We start from the raw sequence: 22,648 nt of genomic DNA, 5'->3' as shown, positions 1-22,648 counted from the left end.
TTAATGCATACTTTTAAATTATATTATGTGAGCTAAACATAAAAATGTATGACAAATCATTTTTAAATCATTTTTTTAAAGTTCTAATGTTAATGTCCCCACTACAACAAAAAACTACTGAAATACATGTAATGTAGTCCTTGAAACATTGAATTGAAATACTATAGAATTCCATTCATTCTATGGAGGACTTGCTTCTTCTGGGGAGTGTCAATATGGCCTACTAGTGGGTTCAAAGCATTTAATTGGCAGATACATAGACTGTATTCTAAGGTTAATTGTATAATTGGATCTGAAGACCTGTGTATTCATAAATTTCGAGTTGTCACGAAGGCAGCATAAATCCAACAACTCGCGTCACCATGGAAGCGATCGGTTTGTGTCATGTTGTATTCGCCATTTTGATGGTTCTATGTGTGTGGGCTACGGCGATGAATGTCTCTACATTGCAGCTAGCTAACTAGTTTTTAAACGTTCAGCATATAATCTCATACTGTTACATACATTTAACCGAAGAGATCATGGAGATGTGTGCAACTTTTTTGTATGCCGGACGTCAAATTTGAACGACTAATCGGAATGCGAAGTCTGCATTTTATTCTGTTTTCTAACTTCACCAGCTAGCCACTAGGTTTCTTCTACTAAGCCGCAATTCAAAGTCGTACGTTAGCTAAAAGCTAGCGATGATATTGGATTCTATGGAAATCATACATCTGAAGAGGTACTGGCAGCGACGTCGCCCTGACAAGCTATTTCTGGACATTGAATGATTCCTAGTTATGCAGCTAGTTAGCTATGTTAGCTAAGTTAGCTGAAATAAAACATGGGCTTTCAAATACAACATTCCACGTTGCCTTTTTTCGTCATGGCTATGTAGGGGAACGCACAGCAAGCTACAAGTGTTTTTATTTTCACTCAACGTTGCTTTCACTGTTCACGTTCCAGTTGTCTCGTAGACTAGCACAATGAACCGTTATTAATAAGAAACTGCAAATGTCAAATCGAACTACCAAGACAAGATGCTGAGTCAAAGAAAAGGGCAATATTGTCATAACAGAAATGTGATTGCTTCATTAGATTCTTCCCTTTGACCACATCAAAAGGACCATCAATTATGATTTTTGGATTGATACCCCAGGAGTTACATGAACAGCTCCTAGACCTAAAAAACTACCAAAATCGAACAAATGGTGTGGAAGAGCTGAAAAAAATCCTCTTTGGATTGGACTTGAAGCCAGTCCCCTCGGACAGTATTGTGGAGTTTATATATTTTCTCCACAGACTCCTAGATGACACCAACTTCAAAGTATTGTATGGCACTTTACAGGTGATAAACCTACTCATCCAGAAATTGGATTACAACATAGACAAATATTTCAAACAGATAGTATGTGTGGCTCTGAAAACCCTTGGAGACAACCGTGCTGTCACCAGGAATGAGTACATGAACGTGTTCAGGCAGTTGACTAGAATTGTAGGGCCACAGAAAGTGTTAGACCTTGCCATTGGACACCTGAGACACAAGAACTCCAGGGTCAGAGAGGATGTCATCAACATCATCACAGCAGCTATGCTCACCCACCCCAAGAAGGACTTCAACATCCCCAGCCTCTGCTTTGAAGTTGCACCATACTTGGCGGACAGCAAGAAGAAGGTCCGCCATGCAGCCCTAGAACTATTTGCTGTTTTTGACCATTGCCTTGACACAGGGAAAAAACAGCCCCTAATGAAGGCTGTAGACAGAGTGGAGCTCAATGGGGATGTGGAGGGTCTTATGGCAGCTGTTCAAGCAAGAAGAGCCAGGCACATACTTCCCAGACTGTCCTCAGATGGGATGGTAGAATACGCCCTTCTAATCCCTAAATCAGGACAACGACGGTCACCACAGTTTGGGTCAGGAGCTGACCTGGAGTGGGTGCTCAATGGTGGGCGGATCAGCAGTGCCAAGAGCATCAGGACGGAACCAGACTCTGACAGGCTGTATCATGGTTATGGAAGCTTGGGCTCCCTCATTGATGACCTTCCACTGCAGAGGAGAATTGTCAGTGCAGGCAAAGGGAAGAACAAGCTTCCCTGGGAGAGGTCAAGCCTCCCTTCCACAGTGAACATCCAGCCATGCAGTAGCTCTAACGGAAAATCCTCTGATCAGGTTGGTCATAGTTGACGCCAAGGTTACATCAAGCAAAAGTCTGCTGATGACACTTGTCTATCATTTAGCTTTTTTTATGTAGCAAAGTGTCATTCGAGAAAAATAAATATCAAGACATGCTCTCTCTAGGCTATAGGTACATTAATGTTATTTCCATAGTGGCACCATAATTACATGGAATAAGGTGCAAATAGAATCAGGTTTGTGACCACCCAAAGTGAAAATCTGTCAAATATTAGTTTGCAGGAACCTGAAAGTTCACTGAAACAATAACAGGCAGTATACTAGATATTGACAAAAGCTTGTGTTGGGACTATATGGAGTTGTATCCATAACTATTTGTTTGATGGCTGATTTGGGCAATTCCACGTAGAGGAATTATGTTTTGACTCCGATTTGTCACTTTAAAGGGAAGGTAGCATACACTTAATCACGTGTAACATGGATTTGCATTCGTATACTCATCAAAGTCTCAATGCAAAGTTGCACCTAATTTTTCAAGTTATTACATAAAACCGATCAGAATGCTGAAGTCATGTCGGAAAATGTTTTTCCCGGGGTGTGATGTAATATGGAGGCCCCGGCAAGCCAGTCTATTCCTAAAAGGTTAACTCCAACAGAAATAACTTCAAATGTATAACCTCAAATTAAACCAAATCGTTTGCACTCATGACTACTGGTTTCAATAACATTTTCAGCCAATTTACAAGTTAATACTTTATAAATGTATTGTTACAAATCAACTTGCAAGGTTGCTAGCCAACTAGCCTGCTAACGTTAGCCCTACTAGCCTGTTAACATAAGCCCTATTGGCCTGCAAACATTAGCCCTACCAGCCTACTAACGTTACGTTAGAACTGCACGAGTCAGCCATTTGCTATCAACACCTAGCTTACAGCTACATTAACCCTTTACGCTACAGACGATTTTGTGAGAAGACCGATTTTCGGGATGTCTCATGGTATGACAAACACCACTCTTGCTCTGTCACCTTTCACCGCAGATGCAAAAGTGTGACATTGGCTGATGGGGTGGAGTGAGACGCATCCAATGCAAAAAACAGATGTGCATATTATGTATGTGCATATTATGTGTGTGTGAGCAAATGATGATGTGAGTGTTTGTGTGTTGGAGTGTTAGTGTGCATGAGTGTGTAGGGCCCTGTGAGTGTGCATAGAGCCAGTGCAAAAATAAAATACAAGGGTCAACTCAGTCAGTGTAGCCTTTGTGTTAGCTATTTAGTTAGTTATTTAGCAGACTTATGGCTTGGGGATAGAAGCAGTTCAGGAGCCTTTTGGTGTCAGACATGATGTACCGCTTACCGTGCGGAACCAGAGAACAGTCTATGGCTTGGGTGGCTGGAGTCTATAATGATTTTTTGGGCCTTTATTTTCACACCGCCTGATATCGAGGTCCTGGATGGCAGGGAGCTCAGCCCCAGTGATGAAGCCCTCCTCCCCCGTTTCCTTTAGTCCACGATCAGCTTTTGGCCTTACTGACATTGAGGAAGAGGTTGTTGTTCCGGCACCACACTGTTAGGTCACTGACCTCCCTGTAGGCTGTCTCATCGTCACCTGTGATCAGGCCTACCACTGTTGTGTCGTCAGCAAACGTGATGATGGTGTTAGAGTCGTGCGGGCCACACAGTTGTGGGTGAACAGGGTGTACAGGAGGGGACTAAGCACACACCCCTGTGGGGCCCCTGTGTTAAGGGTCAGCATGGCGGAGGTGATGTTGCCGACCCTCACCACCTGGGTTCGGCCCATCAGGAAGTCCAGGATCCAGTTGCAGAGTGAGGTGTTCAGTCCCATGGTCCTAAACTTGGTGACGAGCTTGGAGGGGACTATGGTGTTGAATGCTGAACTGTAGTCAATGAACAGCATTCTCACATGTCAGCTATAACATAACACCTTGAGTTAAAAAAAATAAAAAAAAGTGGATTTACATCCGGTAACATAATTACGGTAATGGAATTACATCATTGGTCCCTGATCTGTACCATACAGAAAATGATAATTCTGGATATGAATATCATTCTCTTCATGGTGTTGTATCCTAATAGGTACACAAAGGTACAAAATATGCAATGTCCTTCTTTTGCATATTTGAGTATACTACACACCGGCTATTATTGTAATGATCTCCGCCCCCAAACAATACCACATTTAGTTGTCCCGGACCAGACCAAATCTGAAACAGTCATAGACATCTATGTTTCACAAGTTTGGATATCATGCCACCGTAAAGTATATATGTATAATACAGTACATAATATTCAATTCTACTCTAGTACTGTACTGTACAGTGTAGGGTTGGCCGGTATCTAGATTTCCATACCTTCATCACGCGCTATCCCGGGATATACGTTATTACCGGTAGTGCACACATGGGGTGCAATTTATTTTTCAAACGGAAAAAAGCCCCAAAAATGCCACTTACCAGAATGCTAACAAGTACTAAGGAATCCTCACCCTACAGCTATCCCATCTCAATTTAATGTTGGAAATACATTTTAGTCATTTAGCAGACGCTCTTATCCAGAGCGACTTACAGTAGGGAATGCATACATTTCATAAATTTTTTCTTTTTTTACGTACTGGTCCCCCGTGGGAATCGAACCCACAACCCTGGCGTTGCAAACACCATGCTCTACCAACTGAGCCACACGGGACCTATAGTGATACTGATGTTATCTCATGTGAATATAATAACTGTTTTTGAATGTGGGCTCCTCTCTGTCAAAGAAAATCTGAAAAATGTTTGGGAATCCCTTGGATTACATTAACCTTATCAGTCCCGAGACCCCATCCAGTACTTATATTTAGCCTCACAATTAAGCAGGACAACCAGGGCTACAAGTAGAACAAAAAACTATTTGACATAAACTGTTGCATTCATGAGTTTTATTGACAAATGCCAATAAAAAAAAAGATCAGCCAAAGCAAAAACCTGGTAAAAAATGAATTTATATGAATGCTGTAAGTACAGAAATTGATTGCTCACTGGGAAATGAATATCCAACTGGTCAGTGACAACTGTTTGGAGTTTGACAGCAACTATGTGAGCTTATTACAGTATTATAGACATTTTGTTCTGAGATTTCTAGTGTAGCTTGTCAGCGTCATATAGCAAAACATCTTACATGTCCATGTTCGCGAGTCTCAGATTTTTATAGATAACTTTTAATTGTTTGTAGCTCAAATAATTTGGACTCTACAGAAGTTTTTGTAAAATGACCCGACCCCGGGCCCCTTCCAGATCCGCCCTTGTCTCACAAACACCACTCTAGCGCAGCCCCCATTAATCACACATACTAATAGTTGGTATCTACGGATGCAGAAGAAATAGACAAATCCGATTAGAAGTCCGAAACATGCCAGCGTTACGGTGGGACTCATTGGGTTAAGGGACATTACCCTTCTCTGCTTCAACTTGAGTTTTTGTAAAAACTACTCCACAGATATGGCTCTTTTACAACTTGAGCTCAAAATCAGCCCTGAACAACAATTAATACGCTCTTGGTATCTTTCTAGATTTATCCAAAGCGTTCAACACGGTTGATTATGAAATATGACTTGCTAAATTGCATTATTACAGTTTTCACGATTATTCATATAAATGGCTATATAATTATGTTTATGATAGAGAACAATTTGTATATGCAATTGCTTGTGCATCTACCCGGGCCAAGATATCCTGTGGTGTTCCACAGGGGTCGATCCTTGAACCTTTGTTATTCCTAATCTATATCCATGTCCTTGCTGCTGTGTCTGCTACCGTATCTCCCGTTATTGTTGTTGATGATACCAACTTCATTTTATCACGCAAGAATTTCAATTCACTTATCATTGAAGCCAACTTCAGCATGGCACATTTTTATGAATGGTTCCAGATAAATTAATTAATTAATAAAAAATATATATATTTTTTTTTTATAATTTAAAAAATCCAACTTCATTGTATTCACTGGTAAGAATATGAAGAAAAAAAAAGAGCCAGAATTTCAATTGGTGGGAATGAAATGGACCCGGTTTCATTCTCTAGATTCCTAGGTGTTCTTGTTGATGAAAAGTTGTCCTGTAAAGATCATATTCACTTTGTTTGCAGCAAAGTGGTGAAGTCCGTTGGTATCATCAGAAAGATGAGTGGTTTGGTTCAGGCTTGCTTCCTAACACTATACTATAGCTTAATTTACCCATATCTCATTTACTGCAATATTGTCTGGGCCAGTACATATGCTTTCTACCTACACAAAGGACTCATCACACAGAAGAAATTGGCAAGACTAGCCGCCTCTAACGGCTTGGCTCCATCTGCCCATCTGTTTTAAGCAACTCACTATATTGTCTATCTACAACATTAATATACAAGAAACAATGCACCTTTATCTACAAATACACAAACCTCCCAGACAGCCTACCTAATCCCTTCAATAGATTCTTCCAGGTTAATTCCCAAATCCATGCATACAACACACAGCGATAACCTTCACCCTCCCCACTGCTGCACCTCACATAGTCAATTCTCTATCAGATACAAAGGTTCCATACTTGGAATTCTTATATTCACATTGCCAAAACATCATGATCCATCAATAACTTAAAGCGTGGACAAGGGTTGAGACTGATAAACCAAACAACACAGTAGTCTCCTTCATGTAGCTTAACTCTCTTACACACACACACACACACACACACACACACACACACACACACACACATAATCAAACATGTTTTTTCTTGTACAGTTGAAGTCGGAAGTTTACATACACTTAGGTTGGGGTCATTAAAACTAGTTTTTCAACCACTTCACAAATTTCTTGTGAACAAACTAGTTTTGGCAAGTCGGTTAGGATATCTACTTTGTGCATGACACAAGTAATTTTTCCAACAATTGTTTACAGACAGATTATTTCACTTATAATTCACTGTATCACAATTCCAGTGGGTCAGAAGTTTACATACACTAAGTTGACTGTGCCTTTAAACAGCTTGGAAAATTCCAGAAAATGATGTCATGGCTTTAGAAGCTTCTGATAGGCGAATTGACATAATTTGAGCCAATTGGAGGTGTACCTGTGGATGTATTTCAAGGCCTACCTTCAAACTCAGTGCCTCTTTGCTTGATATCATGGGTAAATCAAAAGAAATCAGCCAAGACCTCAGAAAAAAATGGTAGACCTCCACAAGTTTCCAAATGCCTGAAGGTACCACGTTCATCTGTACAAACAAAAGTACGCAAGTATAAACACCATGGGACCACGCAGCCGCCATACAGCTCAGGAAGGTTAGGCGTTCGGTCTCCTAGAGCTGAATATACTTTGGTGCGAAAAGTGCAAATCAATCCCAGAACAACAGCAAAGGACCTTGTGAAGATGCTGGAGGAAACGGGTACAAAAGTATCTATATCCACAGTAAAACGAGTCCTATATTGACATAACCTGAAAGGCCGCTCAGCAAGGAAGAAGCCACTGCTACAAAACCGCCATAAAAAAGCCAGACTACGGTTTGCAATTGCACATGGGGACAAAGATCGTACTTTTTGAGAGAAATGGCTTCTGGCCTGATGAAACAAAAATGTAACTGTTTGGCCATAATGACCATCGTTATGTTTGGAGGAAAAATGGTGAGCCTTGCAAGATGAAGAACACCATCCCAACCGTGAAGCACGGGGGTGGCAGCATCATGTTGTGGGGGTGCTTTGCTGCATGAGGGACTGGTGCACTTCACAAAATAGATGGCATCATGAGGATTATAGATTTGCTTCAATCTATCCACATAATTTTCCTTCCTCATAATGCCATCTCAAGACATCAGTCAGGAAGTTAAAGCTTGGTCACAAATGGGTCTTCCAAATGGACCAATGACCCCAAGCATACTTTTAAAGTTTTGGCAATATGGCTTAAGGACAACAAAGTCAAGGTATTGGATTGGCCACCACAAAGCTCTGACCTCAATCCCATAGAAAATTTGTGGGCTGAACTGAAAAAGCGTGTGCGAGCAAGGAGGCCTACAAACCTGACTAAGTAACACCAGCTCTGACAGGAGGAATGGGCCAAAATTCACCCAACGTATTGTGGGAAGCTTGTGGAAGGCTACCCGAAACGTTTGACCCAAGTTAAACAATTTAAATGCAATGCTACCAAATACTAATTGAGTGTATGTAAACTTCTGACCCACTGGGAATGTGATGAAAGAAATAAAAGCTGAAATAAATCATTCTCTCTACTATTATTCTGACATTTCACATTGTTAAAATAAAGTGGTGATCCTAACTGACCTAAGACAGGGAATTTTTACCAGGATTAAATGTCAGGAATTGTGAAAAACTGAGTTTAAATGTATTTGGCTAAGGTGTATGTAAACTTCCGACTTCAACTGTATACTGAGTATATCATGTACATTTATAATTAGTATGCGCTGTTTATCTGACGTAACTTTTTTTTGTACTTACCGTAAATTCCAGACTATAAGCCGCAACTTTTTTCCCAGGCTTTGAACCTCGCGGCTTAAACAATGACGCGGCTAATATATGGATTTTTCCCGCTTTCAATTTTTTTTTCTCCAAAAAAACACATTCTGTGACGTGCTCAGTTTTTTGGCGGCATGAAGCTTTCATTAGACCAATGACATTGCCGAACGGGTTAAGGTCAAACAACTTTTTTGTTTACTGTTTAGATTAAATCGAGGGCTCTCAAACGTCCCATCATTCTGATTACGGTAGTCATTTTGTCACCCTCATCATGGCAAAGACACGGAGAAATGCATATGATGCAGCTTTCAAGTTGAAGGCGACTGATCTGGCTGTTGGAAAAGGAAATTGAGCTGCTACACAGGAGCTTGGTCTTAATGAGTCGATGATAAGACGTTGGAAACAGCAGCGTGAGGAATTGACAACTAAAGCTTACTGCAAATTTTACAATTGTTACAAGCCGTGTTTCGTTAAAGCCTGTGTAAAGTTCATTTTTTTCAATGTACCGGCAGGCATCTGCGGCTCATAGACATGTGCGGCTTATTGATGTTCAAAATAATATTTTCTTTTAAATTCAGTGGGTGCGGCTTATATTCAGGTGCGCTTAATAGTCCGGAAATTACGGTACTTGTAGCCATTTTGGGTTTCCAACCTCACCTGCTCACCATTTTTACCTTTTTAAAAAAATCTGTACTGTTTTGTCTTTCATCTACATTAAAAAAAAGAATAATTAAATGCTGAAAACATATTGCTTCACTATTTGAAAAGAAGGAGAACAAGCTATAGAATGAAAAATACAGCCGTTTTGGTGCAGGTACAGATGATTTTTATGTATTTATTATTATTCTACAAATCAATACTTGGAGACAAATATCAATATAATATCATCCAAAAAGAATATTGCGATATGTAACTTATTCCCCCCCGTGACATTGCAATTTGTGAGTTTGTCATCTCAGAGCTGTATTCTCATGAATTTCAAGTTGAGGTCAGTTTTGGAAAATGTCGGCGTACTGTACATTGATAGAGGGTTTGATGAACATCTATTGCATGATCCACATTAGACAGAAAAGGTGAGTTTATGTGTCAGACAGTGGCTGTCAGTGTCAGACAGTGGCAGCTGTCAGTGTCAGACAGTGGCAGACGTTTGTTTGTAGTGGGGAAACACTGGCCATCTCCCTTTTTTTGGTATAATAGAGTAGCCTACTTGTGCTTCTGAACTGTAGCCACAAAGTCACAACAAAAGTATAGGCTATGCGCTTAGATAAAGATCCGTAGGGGAGAGATCCCAGCAGTGGCAGCTTGTCACAGAGACGGTTCGAGATAACACAGACTTTTGAGTGAGCATTCAGGCACTATTAAATCGTTGAAATTTGGAAGAATGGCCTTTTAGATTTTTCCAAGCATTTTGCTACACCCGCAATAACATCTGCTAAATATGTGTATGCGACCAATAACATTTGATTTGATCACAATAGTTTAAAACTACTTGTTTAAAGAGGCTTTTTGAAGTTTGCTCTGTGCACCAAAGTCATTTCAGAGCCTTCCAGTGAAACCTTATGTTTATAGTAGTCCCCGTCTCCCAGCAACATCTTTGCGACACAACACACATGTATTTAGAGGGTGCTTGACACTTAATTGGCAATGCATGTGAAGATATCGTAGGACCCGATGCGACTGTGGAACATCAGCCACTTAGGCTGCGTTCACACAGGCAGCCCAATTCTGATCTTTTTTTCCCACCAATTGGTCTTCTGCTCAATCACATCAGGGCCCGGTTTTTCGATAGCGTTGGAACTTAAGCTTTGCGGTGTTTTGATGATACATCGTTCCGATAACAGCCGACAGTGTCACATGCGTTTCCCAAAGCACCACGTGGAGAGAACGTTCGCGTCATTTGTAGCATGTGTCAATACCGAAAGAAAGGCAGCGCTGCTCTCGGATCAGTTTCATCCATTCAAATATTACCTTAATATCAGAATTATTTCACAATACTGACGACGGATCAGCCCCTAGAGCTGTATTATAACCTATGGCTGCAAATATTGAGATGACTTAGTCTATTCTTACCCAATAATACTGCACAAAATGACACATTTGGTACGTCTTCAAATAAAAATCTAATTAAATGTTATTTGTCACATGCTTCGTAAACAACAGTTTTGTAGACTAACAGTGTAATGCTTACTTATGGGCTCTTCACAACAATGCAGAGAATAAAAAAGAGAAATAAAAGAAAAATATTAACACGGGAATAAATACAGAATGAGTAACGATAACATGGCTATATACACGGAGTACCAATACAGAGTCAATGTGCAGGGGTTGTGGTGGATGAATCAGAATTAGTTGGGTAACATAGATAATTAAGATGTTTTATCAGTATAATATGCTTATGTGAGATTCTTGTCATTAGAAAGTGTCCTTTGGACTCTGGTGTCTTTCAGTTGCACGTTTCCCTTAGCTGGGGCTCAGTCACTTGGGGCCCAGAGAGGGGAGAGGTCAGACTTGTCTTTTATATGTGAATGTCTTTACCTATTCTTAAACCATGTGAAGGGATGGCGTGATTAATGGGGAACCAATGACTTGTCTCCACAATGTCTGTGCGCAAGTCACTCCCCTCAGTGAGCTTGTCCAGGAGTGGGAACAAGAGGTGTCTTACTGAGGATGGGCCTCTATGAGATAGCACTGACAGAGGAGAGTTATGATGTATTTTGATAAGAATGCCTAAAAAGCATTCCAGACGACATGAGCTAATGGTTTTGTACTATACCGTACCAGGGAGGGACGGTTCTAGGAAGACCAGACACTCGTCTATATAAAATGAACGATAATTTATAGCGAATGCTATCTGGCTGTAGATACTCCTCTCTAAAGTAAACAGTCTTTCTTTGTGAACCGTTCCTAAAATTCTGTGGTTTGTCATGACAAAGGGGGGTGGATATTTGCTATAAAATATCTCAGTAGCCATTGTGTTGGGACCTTCCTTTTTCAATGGTTCATTCGAGAGAGTGCATTATTGAAGGTCAAGTGCTTTTGCAAAAGTATCTTAATTATTAAATATGTAGTTTAACTCAGACTGGTGTGTTTGTAACTCTCCTCGTTTGGTAATGCAGAAATTAGCCACCACAGGGTACGAGGTAATTGAGGTAGATATGTACATATAGGTAGGGATAAAGTGACTAGGAAGCAAGATAGATAAACAGTAACAGCAGCGTATGTAATGAGTCAATAGAGTTAGTCCGGGTAGCTGTCGGTTAACTGTTTAACTAACTATTTAGCAGTCTTATGGCTTGGGGGTAAAAGCTGTTCAGGGTCCTGTTGGTTCCAGACGTGGTGCATCGGTACTGCTTGTTGTGTGGTAGTAGAGAGAACAGTGTATGACTTGGGTGGCTGGAGTATTTGACCATTATTAGGGTCTTCCTCTCACACCGCCTGGTATAGAGGTCCTGGATGGCATAGAGCTTGGTCTGTCTCCTGGGCCGTACGCACTACACTCTAGTGCCTTGCGGTCGGATGCCAAGCAGTTGCTATACCAAGCGGTGATGCAGCCAGTCAAGATGCTCTCAATGGTGCCGTTGTATCACTTTTTGAGGATCTGAGGGCCCATGCCAAATCTTTTCAGGATCTAGGGTCCCTAGCTTGATGATGAGCTTGGAGGGCACAATGGTGTTAAAACGCTGAGCTGTAGTCAATGAACAACATTCTCACAAAGGTATTCCTCCTATCCAGGTGGGAGAGAGCAGTGTGGAGTGCGATAGAGATTGCGTCATCTGTGGATCTGCCTTTTGTAACAATTGCGAAGACATTGGCAGCTTTGTTCTGAAGTGATCTGCAGTCACAGACAGACAAATGAACACCTTGATTCTATATTAGGCGGAGATCTTCTGTGTATAAAGTAGGTAAAAAAGCATCTATTGACGCACTTAGCTGTTCTGAGGCAGTTGGTAAATAACAATTGTCTACAAGTGCAACTTTAGTAACGATGGTTTTGGGAAGAAACTTGGAGATTTAACAATGCTCCTACGAAGGTTCTAATGATCAACTTAGCCTTAAGATGCTTTTGGGACTCCGGGTCCTGATCTTTTCACATCAGATTTTTTTTATTGATCAAAAGACCTATTAGTGAAAAGAAGATCAGAATTGGGCTGCCTGTCTAAATGCAGCCTTACTGCCCTAGTGTTGATTAAGATCCCAGTGGTTAAATCTAACGACAATGTGAGTTGCCTTTAATGTGAGATGGATCTTAACACCCGGTCTGAGGGAAGATTTGGTGAGCAGTGAAAACTGCCCATCATTCTCTTAACCTCAGAGATCAATTTTACTGTGACGCTTGAAAATGTCACATGGCTACACTTTTTATTACATTTTTTTACCCCATTTTCGTGATATCCAATTGGTAGTTACAGTCTTGTCCCATCGCTGCAACTCCACTATAGACTCAGGAGAGGCGAAACACGACCCTGCCAAGCCGCACTGCTTCTTGACACACTGCTCGCTTAACCCGGAAGCCAGCCGCACCAATGTGTTGGAGGAAACACTGTACAGCTGGCGACCGAGGTCTTCTTGCAGGCTCCCGGCCCGCCACAAGGAGTCGCTAGACCGCGATGGAACAAGGAAATCCCAGCCGGTCAAACCCTCCCCTAACTTGGATGAGGCTGGGCCAGTTGTGCGCCACTTCATGGGTCTCCCGGTTACGGCCGGCTGTGACATAGTCTGGGATCGAACCCAGGGCTGTAGTGACACCTCAAGCACTGCGATGCAGTGCCTTAGACTTCTGCGCCACTCGGGAGGCCCGGCTACACCTTTTATAATAAAAGTTTAATGAGAGTAGTACACATCATTGAAGTAGGACAGACGCCATTGAAGTTCGGGTTTATACACTGACAGAGTCCCAGAGCAGACAGTTTGTTGTCTGAGCTAAATCGCTGCAACATCCCTTTGTTGATAACAATGGATGAAATTACAGTTGATCCATGGTAGGCTCTCTGTTTTCAAATAGTCGTTTATGTTTGACATGTGAACTTTACCCAGTTTTGTGGCTTAGTGACATAATTGTCACCATAGTTATCCCCTGATTCCATCTCCTCAGGTCATCAGTGAAGACTGCTTGTCCCTCTCCCGGAAGCTGACCCCGGAGACATATGTCCCCAGTTTTGGTAAGTGCCCATTTTCTGTCTCTTGCATGCATCGAGCTACCACACAAGCTGACGAGGTGCAGTTGAGCTGAGTTGCTGTCAGTGCCGAAGTTAGCCTGGCTCTAGATTAAACCAGCTTTGAATTGGATTATCACGCCGAGTCAAGAAGCCACACTATTTCACGTCACTCAGAGCACTGACATGATGGATTTGCTAGGCCACCTGGCAGAAGAGTGCCATACACACAACAAGAATCATTCATGATTGAAGAATACCATGGATTAATTGGCTATATTTTGCTGTTCTTGTTGGAAAGAGTGTGTGTATGCAAGACAAGTGCCAAGAAAGCCTAATATGGACATTAGCATGCTTGAATATAATTTACCCCTCAAATCCTAACGAATGTTCTCTCTATCTCAAACCGGTGGGAAAAGGGATTTCTCTCCAAGAATGCATAGGTAGAGAGTTCTGTAGTGTATGGTGATAATATATGGAGGTGTCCTTGATGTGAGGGGGTGGTGAATTCTCTAAACATGGTTGATGTAGGAGTCAGTCACTCCTCTTCATGTTCCTGCTGTTTAGTGTCAATGTCGTTCGTAGGCGTTCAATAAGTAGACACTTAATATGAGCCGTGGAGGCTGGCTTTGAGAAGGAGCTGTTGAGAATGCATTTGGTTATTACTAAACCTTGATCTGGTTCTTATTAGGAAAGCAATGGGGCCGAACTTACAAACATTAGAAAATGTTTGTTTAACCTGGACCTCAAAATGTGCCAATTCCAATTCCTGACATAGGGTTTGATCACGTGCAACTATGTGTTAGCTGTTCCCACATTTACATTTCAGTAATTTAGCAGACTGTGTTATTCAGAGCGACTTAGTTAGTGCATTCATCTTAAGATAGCTAGGAGGGACAACCACATATTTCAGTCATAGTAAGTACATTTTTCCTTAATAAAGTAGCTATCAGCAAAGTCAATGCTAGTAGGAAAATGTAGGGGGGAAATGTGTGTTCCCATCAGATAATGTGTCAGATTTAGTCTTGTGCTAACCTTTCTCTTCCATATACGTGCAGGCTAGGGATGAATATTTTCCCAAACATCTTCCAAGTTTCAATAGCGGGAATAATTCATATTTATCCCAGGGTCCCGGGAAATGCTTGAAGAACCGGAAGTACCCATTCAAAGCATTTAAAACCAAGATATGGTCAATGCCAGGATTCTCCCCAAATAGGAGGGTCGCTGCGCCACCTTGTCGGCTTGGCTGCATGTGCAAATGACACTGATATTTAATAATGATAGAGTAAATATCTTTGATCGCCAGTGACATTATTGTGAATTGTTCATAAATTCAGAGTGTTGTCATGTTCCTCAATTAATTCAGCGCATTTTGACAAACCATTTCTGTATGGACTTCGCTTTGTGCATGGGGACATTGCCATGCTGAAACAGGAAAGGGCCTTCCCCAAACTATTACCACAAAGTTGGAAGCACAGAATAGTCTAGAATGTCATTGTATGCTGTAGCATTAAGATTTCCCTTCACTGGAACTATGGGGCCTAGCCCGAACCATGAAAAACAGCCCCAGACCATTATTCCTCCTCCACCAAACTTTACTTTTGGCACTATTCTCATGGCATCCGCCAAACCCAGATCTGTCCGTTGGACTGCCAGATGGTGACGAGTGATTCACCAATACCGGCAAGCTTTACACCACTCCAGCTGACGCTTGGCATTGTGCATGGTGATCTTAGACTTGTGTGAGGTCTCGGCCATGGAAACCCATTTCATGAAGCTCCCGACGAACAGTTCTTGTGCTGACGTTGCTTCCAGAGGCAGTTTGGAACCCGGTAGTGAGTTTTGCACCTGAGGACAGACAATTCTTACGCACTTCAGCACTTGGTGGTCCCGTTCTGTGAGCTTGTGTGGCCTACCACTTTGTGGCTGAGCCGTTGTTGTTCCTAGACATTTCCACTTCACAATAAGCGCACTTACAGTTGACCGGGGCAGCTCTAGCAGGGCAGAAATTTGACGAACTGACTTGTTGGGAAGGTGGCATCCTATGACGGTGCCATGTTGAGCCACTCAGCTCTTCAGTAAGGCCGTTCTACTGCCAATGTTTGTCTATAGAGATTGCATGGCTGTGTGCTCGATTTTATACACCTGTCAGCAATGGGTATGGCTTAAATTGCCGAATCCACTAATTTGAAGGGGTGTCCACATACTTTTGAATATATAGTGTATCTACCAGAGCGAAAGTTGCTATTAGTAGTGGAGATGTTGAGTGAGCTAAAGGGGTGGTACTAGTGGGTCTGCCGTTGTGTATGTAACGAGGGCCAGTTGACCAGGGTGTAAAGGTCATGGTAATGAGTGTTGAAGGGGGCACTGGTAACAAAGCAGATGGCAGTTTGGTAAAAATACGTCTAGTTTATTGAAGGAGGTTTTGGAGGCAAGCCTGTAAAACTACGTCGCAATAGTCCAGGATTGACATTATGGTCATTTATACAAGAGTGTGCTTGGCAGAGTGGGTGAAGGATGTTTTGTTGCGGTACAGGAAACCAATTCTGGATTTAACTTTAGACTGAAGGTGGGGGATGTGGGTATGGAATGAGAGTGAGCAGTCCAGCCATATACCAAGATATTTATAGGTGTCAACATACTCTAGCTCTGACCCATTCAGGGTGAAATTGTTAGGAGGACAGGCACGTTAAGGTAGGTTCCGGTTGAAGAGCATACATTTAGTTTTTGGGATATTGAGGAATAGGTGAAGGTCAGAGAAGGCATGCTGGATGTTGTTAAAGCTATGTTGTAGGGTGGTCAGCACGGTGTTCAAGGAGGGGCCAGTTGTGTACAAGATAGTGTCATCGGCATAAAGGTGGATGGGGGAGTCACCACCAGCATGCGCAACATTGTTAATCTACTCAGGGATAAGGTCGGCCCAAGAATCAATCCTTGTTGAACTCCCATAGATACAGCCAGTGGTTTGGACTGTAGGCCTTTGGATTTCACACATTGTACACAGACAGAAAAATCGTTTTCAAACCAGGCTAGACAGTTCTCTGAGAACACTAGGTCGATGAGTCTATTGAGCAGGATACAGTGGTTAACAAAATCAAAGGCTTTAGCCAGATCAATAAAAGCAGACGCACAATACTGCTTGTTGTCAAAAGCAGATATGTTGTTTAGAACCTTCAGTGTTGCAGAGGTACACCCACGGACAGTTCTGAAGCCAGACTGCATTGATGAAAGAACACTGTGGGAGTCAAGGTGGCGGGTTAACTGTTTGTTGACCAGACTTTCGAAAACTCTAGAAAGGCAATGCAAGATGGAGATTGGTCTGTAACAGTTGGGGTCTAGCTTGTTGCCCCCTTTGAAGAGTGGTATGACGGCAGCAGCTTTCCAATTCTGTGGGACTTCAGATGTTTGTAAGGTGAGGTTGAAGAGGCAAGTGATGGGGGCTGAGATGATGCTTCAGCTTCAGAAAGAAGGGGTCCAGATCATTGAGCCCAGCTAATTGTATTAGGTTCCAGATTACTCAACTCCTTTAGGACCTCGATGTTCTGTACTGGCTGGAAGGAGAAACGGGGGGTGCTCTGAGGGAGAACTCTACTGGGGGGAAGCATGGCTCACAGCAAGCATGGTTAAAATCTGAGGTGAACCCTGCCAAAGTGCTTGTTGAAACTCTCAACCCTTCTGACTTTATCAGAGGTGATAGTGTTTTCAAAGTTGAGTGCAGAAGGCAGCTGAGAGGTTGAATTTTCATTCTCCATGGTTTTCAGTGTTCCAGAACTTCTTAGGGTCAGAACCACAGGCAACTAATAGTTTTTTTTTGTAATATCCTGCTTTTGCTTTCCTGATTGATTGAGTGCTCTTGTTCCTTGCTTCCCTAAAGAGCTGCGAGTCAGAAGGGTCCGTGGAGGTCTTTGCTTTATGCCAGAGCAGGTGTTTTCACTGGATCAACTCAGACAGTTCAGCGCTAAACCAGAAGCTGTAGCAATTTTTGGTTCATACCTTCTTAAGAGGAGCATATTTATTAAGGACTGTGAGGAAGAGGTTTTTAAAATGGCACCAAGTGTCCTCAACACAAGGGATAAGGTCCGTTCTGGGCCTGTGTACAGATACCAGGTCATGTATCAAGGCCTGCCCATTAAAGTGCTTTAACAGATGTTTGACAATAATCAGAGAGGGGGCGTTTAACATTGGTACTGTTGTGGACAATACAACAGTAGTCACTATGGCCTTGGCAGAAAACTGCAGAGGTGTACTTAGCAGGCATATTAGTGAGAATAACATCTATGAGTGTGCCATTATCTGTAGACTTGGGCTTGTATCTGCTGGGAGGAGCTGTACAATCTGGGGGAGGTTTAAAGCTTACAGCTGGAGTTGTACAGAGTTGGGAGGTCACCTAATAACACAAACTCTGAGGAGGTATAACGGGCAATCAGTTCACTTAGAGCAGTCTGAGCACAGGCGGGAACAGACTTCTAAATAGCTGTCACTAGCCGGCCTCCACCCAGTACCCTGCCCTGAACTTAGTCACTGTCACTAGCCGGCCTCCACCCAGTACCCTGCCCTGAACTTAGTCACTGTCACTAGCCGGCCTCCACCCAGTACCCTGCCCTGAACTTAGTCACTGTCACTAGCCGGCCTCCACCCAGTACCCTGCCCTGAACTTAGTCACTGTCACTAGCCGGCCTCCACCCAGTACCCTGCCCTGAACTTAGTCACTGTCACTAGCCGGTCTCCACCCAGTACCCTGCCCTGAACTTAGTCACTGTCACTAGCCGGCCTCCACCCAGTACCCTGCCCTGAACTTAGTCACTGTCACTAGCCGGTCTCCACCCAGTACCCTGCCCTGAACTTAGTCACTGTCACTAGCCGGCCTCCACCCAGTACCCTGCCCTGAACTTAGTCACTGTCACTAGCCGGCCTCCACCCAGTACCCTGCCCTGAACTTAGTCACTGTCACTAGCCGGCCTCCACCCAGTACCCTGCCCTGAACTTAGTCACTGTCACTAGCCGGCCTCCACCCAGTACCTTGCCCTGAACTTAGTCACTGTCACTAGCCGGCCTCCACCCAGTACCCTGCCCTGAACTTAGTCACTGTCACTAGCCGGCCTCCACCCAGTACCCTGCCCTGAACTTAGTCACTGTCACTAGCCGGCCTCCACCCAGTACCCTGCCCTGAACTTAGTCACTGTCACTAGCCGGCCTCCACCCAGTACCCTGCCCTGAACTTAGTCACTGTCACTAGCCGGCTACCATCCGGTTTCTCAACCCTGCACCTTAGAGGCTGCTACCCTATGTACATAGACACTTTAATAATGTTTACTTACTGTTTTACTCATTTTATGTGTAGCTACTGTATTCTAGTCCAATGCCTCTCTGACATTGCTCGTCCTAATTTATATATTCCTTAATTCCATTATTTTATTTTTAGATTTGTGTGTATTGTTGTGAATTGTTAGATACTACTGCACTGTTGGAGCTAGGAACACAAGCACAGGGTTCGATCCCTGGACCTTTGTTATTCCTGATCTATATCTATATCTATATCCATGTCCTTGCTGCTTTGTCTGCTACCGTACTTCCCATTTATTTTTGATGATTTTATCACGCAAGAATCTGATTAAGAAACTCACTATATTGTCTATCTACAACATTAATATACAAGAAACAATGCACCTTTATCTACAAATACACAAACCTCCCAGACAGCCTACCTAATCCCTTCAATAGATTCTTCCAGGTTAATTCCCAAATCCATGCATACAACACACAGCGATAACCTTCACCCTCCCCACTGCTGCACCTCACATAGTCAATTCTCTATCATGTAGCTTAACTCTCTTACTCACACATACACATAATCAAACATGTTTTTTCTTGTATACTGAGTATATCATGTACATTTATAATTAGTCTGCTCTGTTTAACTGGTGTAACCTTTTTTTGTACTTATATTTGAAGCCCTTTTGGGTTTCCAACCTCACCTGCTCAGTTTTATGATTATTCTACAAATCTTGGATGCTTGATACTTGGAGTCTAATATCGATATAATATTGCGATGTGTAACTATTATTTTTCCCCCCCGTGACATTGCAATATGTGAGTTTGTCATCTCAGAGCTGTATTCTCATGAATTTCAAGTTGAGGTCAGTTTTGGAAAATGTCGGCGTACTGTACGTTGATAGAGGGTTTGATGAACATCTATTGCATGACCCACATTAGACAGAAAAGGGGAGTTTATCCACCTTGGTTGCTATGAGACCATGTAGGCTAGACAACAGATGTGAGTGGTTGGAGAAGACAATCATCTCATGTTACAGGGATCCTGCTCCTTGATGACAGTGATAATCTAAAACATTTTCTCCTTCTATGTTGCTTGGGAGAACCCCTCTCTACAATGGGCTTACTCCCAGATTGCCTCATCAGGGAAGTCAATCTACTAATCTCCTCGTTTTCATTCTCTCAGATACTGAAACACCCAGCTGTCAGTGGCAGACAGTGGCAGACGTTTGTTTGTAGTGGGGAAACACCGGCCATCTCCCTTTTTTTGGTATAATAGAGTAGCCTACTTGTGCTTCTGAACTGTAGCCACAAAGTCACAACAAAAGTATAGGCTATGCGCTTAGATAAAGATCCGTAGGGGAGAGATCCCAGCAGTGGCAGCTTGTCACAGAGACGGTTCGAGATAACACAGACTTTTGAGTGAGCATTCAGGCACTATTAAATCGTTGAAATTTGGAAGAATGACCATTTTATTTTTTACAAGCATTTCACTACACCCGTAATAACATCTGCTAAACATGTGTATGCGACCAATGCAATTTGATTTGAACAGACAGCAACAGTGAGAGAGAGGTACTTTGAGAGTTTGATGTTTAACAGCAGCAGCTCAAACTGTTTGGGCACAGACTTCTATAGAATGACAGAGCACTGCAGACTCTCCTCACAATAGATGGCAACCCCTCCTCCCTTGGAGGACCTGTCCTGCCAGAAGATATTATAGCCAGGAATGAAAACAGAGTTTGTAACAGATTTCCTGTGCCGTGATTCGGAGATGGCCAGAACGTTAGGGGTGGTCGTGTGCACTAATGTTTTCAGCTCATCAAGTTTGGGGAGGAGACTCCGGATGTTCATATGCATAAATCCGAGGCTTTTGCGGTTACAGAAGTCTTCAAAGGTCACGCTATTAGCATCAGGCATGACAGAGTTGTTAACAGAGGAATTGCCAGGGTCAGGGTTTGAATGTACATTACCAGAAACCATCAACAATAATATGGTAAGACCATGACTGTTATCGGCGCTCTCAGGCTGCCGTGCGCATGAGAGGTAATTCATGATAGACTTAATGGGAAGCGTTTGGCCAATCTGTTTCATTAGCGTACAAGCAGACATCGGGGTAACATAGAGAATATCCCAAACAGACAGTCCCTAGAGTAACCATGAATGAAATAACATCCTAGATGAGGTGGGGAGACGCGTCGATGTTTCACCCTGGGGAGGGAGCGGGACTGGCCCGAGGAGCGGGACGGGATGCAATGTGGCATTAACAGACGTTACAAAAAAACAAGAGGAAAAGCCATAAATGACACCTCATTGCAGAGATGGTACAATGCCACCGTTCCAAATACGGGCACCGATGCGCATTGCTAGCACTCCTAGTGATCTGCTGTAGATGGAGGGTATGAGATGTAGCCCCGCTGCGAAGGGATCCAAGCCTGGGGCTCAGGGTTGAGAAAGGCTCGTAGCGCTCCGGTGTATCAACAAGGAGACAATCTGAGAAACATAGAAGAAGAAGAACAGTACAGCTGGGCCGCGGCGAGTCAGCGGGGAAAGCTCTGGGAGACACTGAAGGCCTGGATAGGCGAGGGCTCAGCGGAGAAGCAGCGAAGAATCCACGATGGTCACTGGTGATCAGTCCGGAGAAAACAGGGAAACTCGGACCCATAAGAGCAGATCTACTGCAGGCTGGCAAGGGAGGCAAGTGAGCCAAGGTAGGGAAGATGGGCGGAGAGCTATATTGTTTGTTAATCTTTGCATGTTATTATAATTTTTTATTTAATTTGATCTTTTATAAACAATTCAGAACATACAAATGACAACACCATGCAAACCTCAACTACATGACACCTGCCCAGACCCACTAGCACACACCCCTTTCCAGGGCCTGCATAAAACATTTGCATATTAATATAGCCTAGAAGTAGAGTTGGGCTTCAAAGGGTAGGCTCAAAACAACAATTGTAAATAAGACACAGATATAGACTAGATCAACAAAGCAAAACTGCACAGGGAAAACACCAAACACGGACATAGACAGGACATGCAATGTTACGCCCATCTTGGAATCATGAACTGGGAAATAACAGTTAGAGTTGGTGGGGTGGAGTTTTTGCCTGCCTGGTGACATACCATGTGGTAAATTAGTTAATAGACCAATAGAAAGAGTTCCAAACTTCTCTGCCAATAACAGCTCGTTTTCAGTTTTCCCCTCCCCACTCAGACCAGTCTGCCAGTCCTAGAAAATTATTGCCTGAGAATTTGCTCTTTGCTAAGAACCTATTTTTGTTTATTTTTTTACAATTGTGATGGAAAACAGAGTAAGGTACAAACTAAATTGTTACCCAGAAATGATTTACACTGAACAAAAATATAAATGCAACATGTAAAGTGTTGGTCCCATGTTTCATGAGGTGAAATATAAGATCCCCGAAATGTTCCATACTCACAAAAAAAAAACGTATTTCTCCCAAATTTTGTGCACAAATTTGTTTACATCCCTGTTAGTGAGCATTTCTCCTTTGCCAAGATAATCCATCCACCTGACAGGTGTGGCATATCAAGAAGCTGATTAAACGGCATGATCATTACACAGGTGCACCTTGTG

The 22,648-nt window shown here is 42.7% G+C and overlaps 1 protein-coding gene across 1 annotated transcript in view; it reads left to right on the top strand.

Annotated features, from left to right (window-relative positions):
• Window positions 1-239: 239 nt before the first annotated feature.
• Window positions 240-22,648, top strand: part of LOC106610878 (TOG array regulator of axonemal microtubules protein 1) — a 40,989-nt gene continuing 18,580 nt past the window's right edge. The window contains 2 exon segments of the mRNA XM_014210526.2: window positions 240-2,149; window positions 13,713-13,779. Coding sequence (XP_014066001.2) covers window positions 1,115-2,149; window positions 13,713-13,779 — 1,102 coding nt within the window. The 5' untranslated portion in view covers window positions 240-1,114.

This window comes from Salmo salar, chromosome ssa09 (assembly GCF_905237065.1).
Source record: "Salmo salar chromosome ssa09, Ssal_v3.1, whole genome shotgun sequence".
Lineage (NCBI taxonomy): Eukaryota > Metazoa > Chordata > Actinopteri > Salmoniformes > Salmonidae > Salmo > Salmo salar.
The sequence above is the reverse complement of the archived record's forward strand: the minus strand, read 5'-3'. Positions and strand labels throughout refer to the sequence as shown.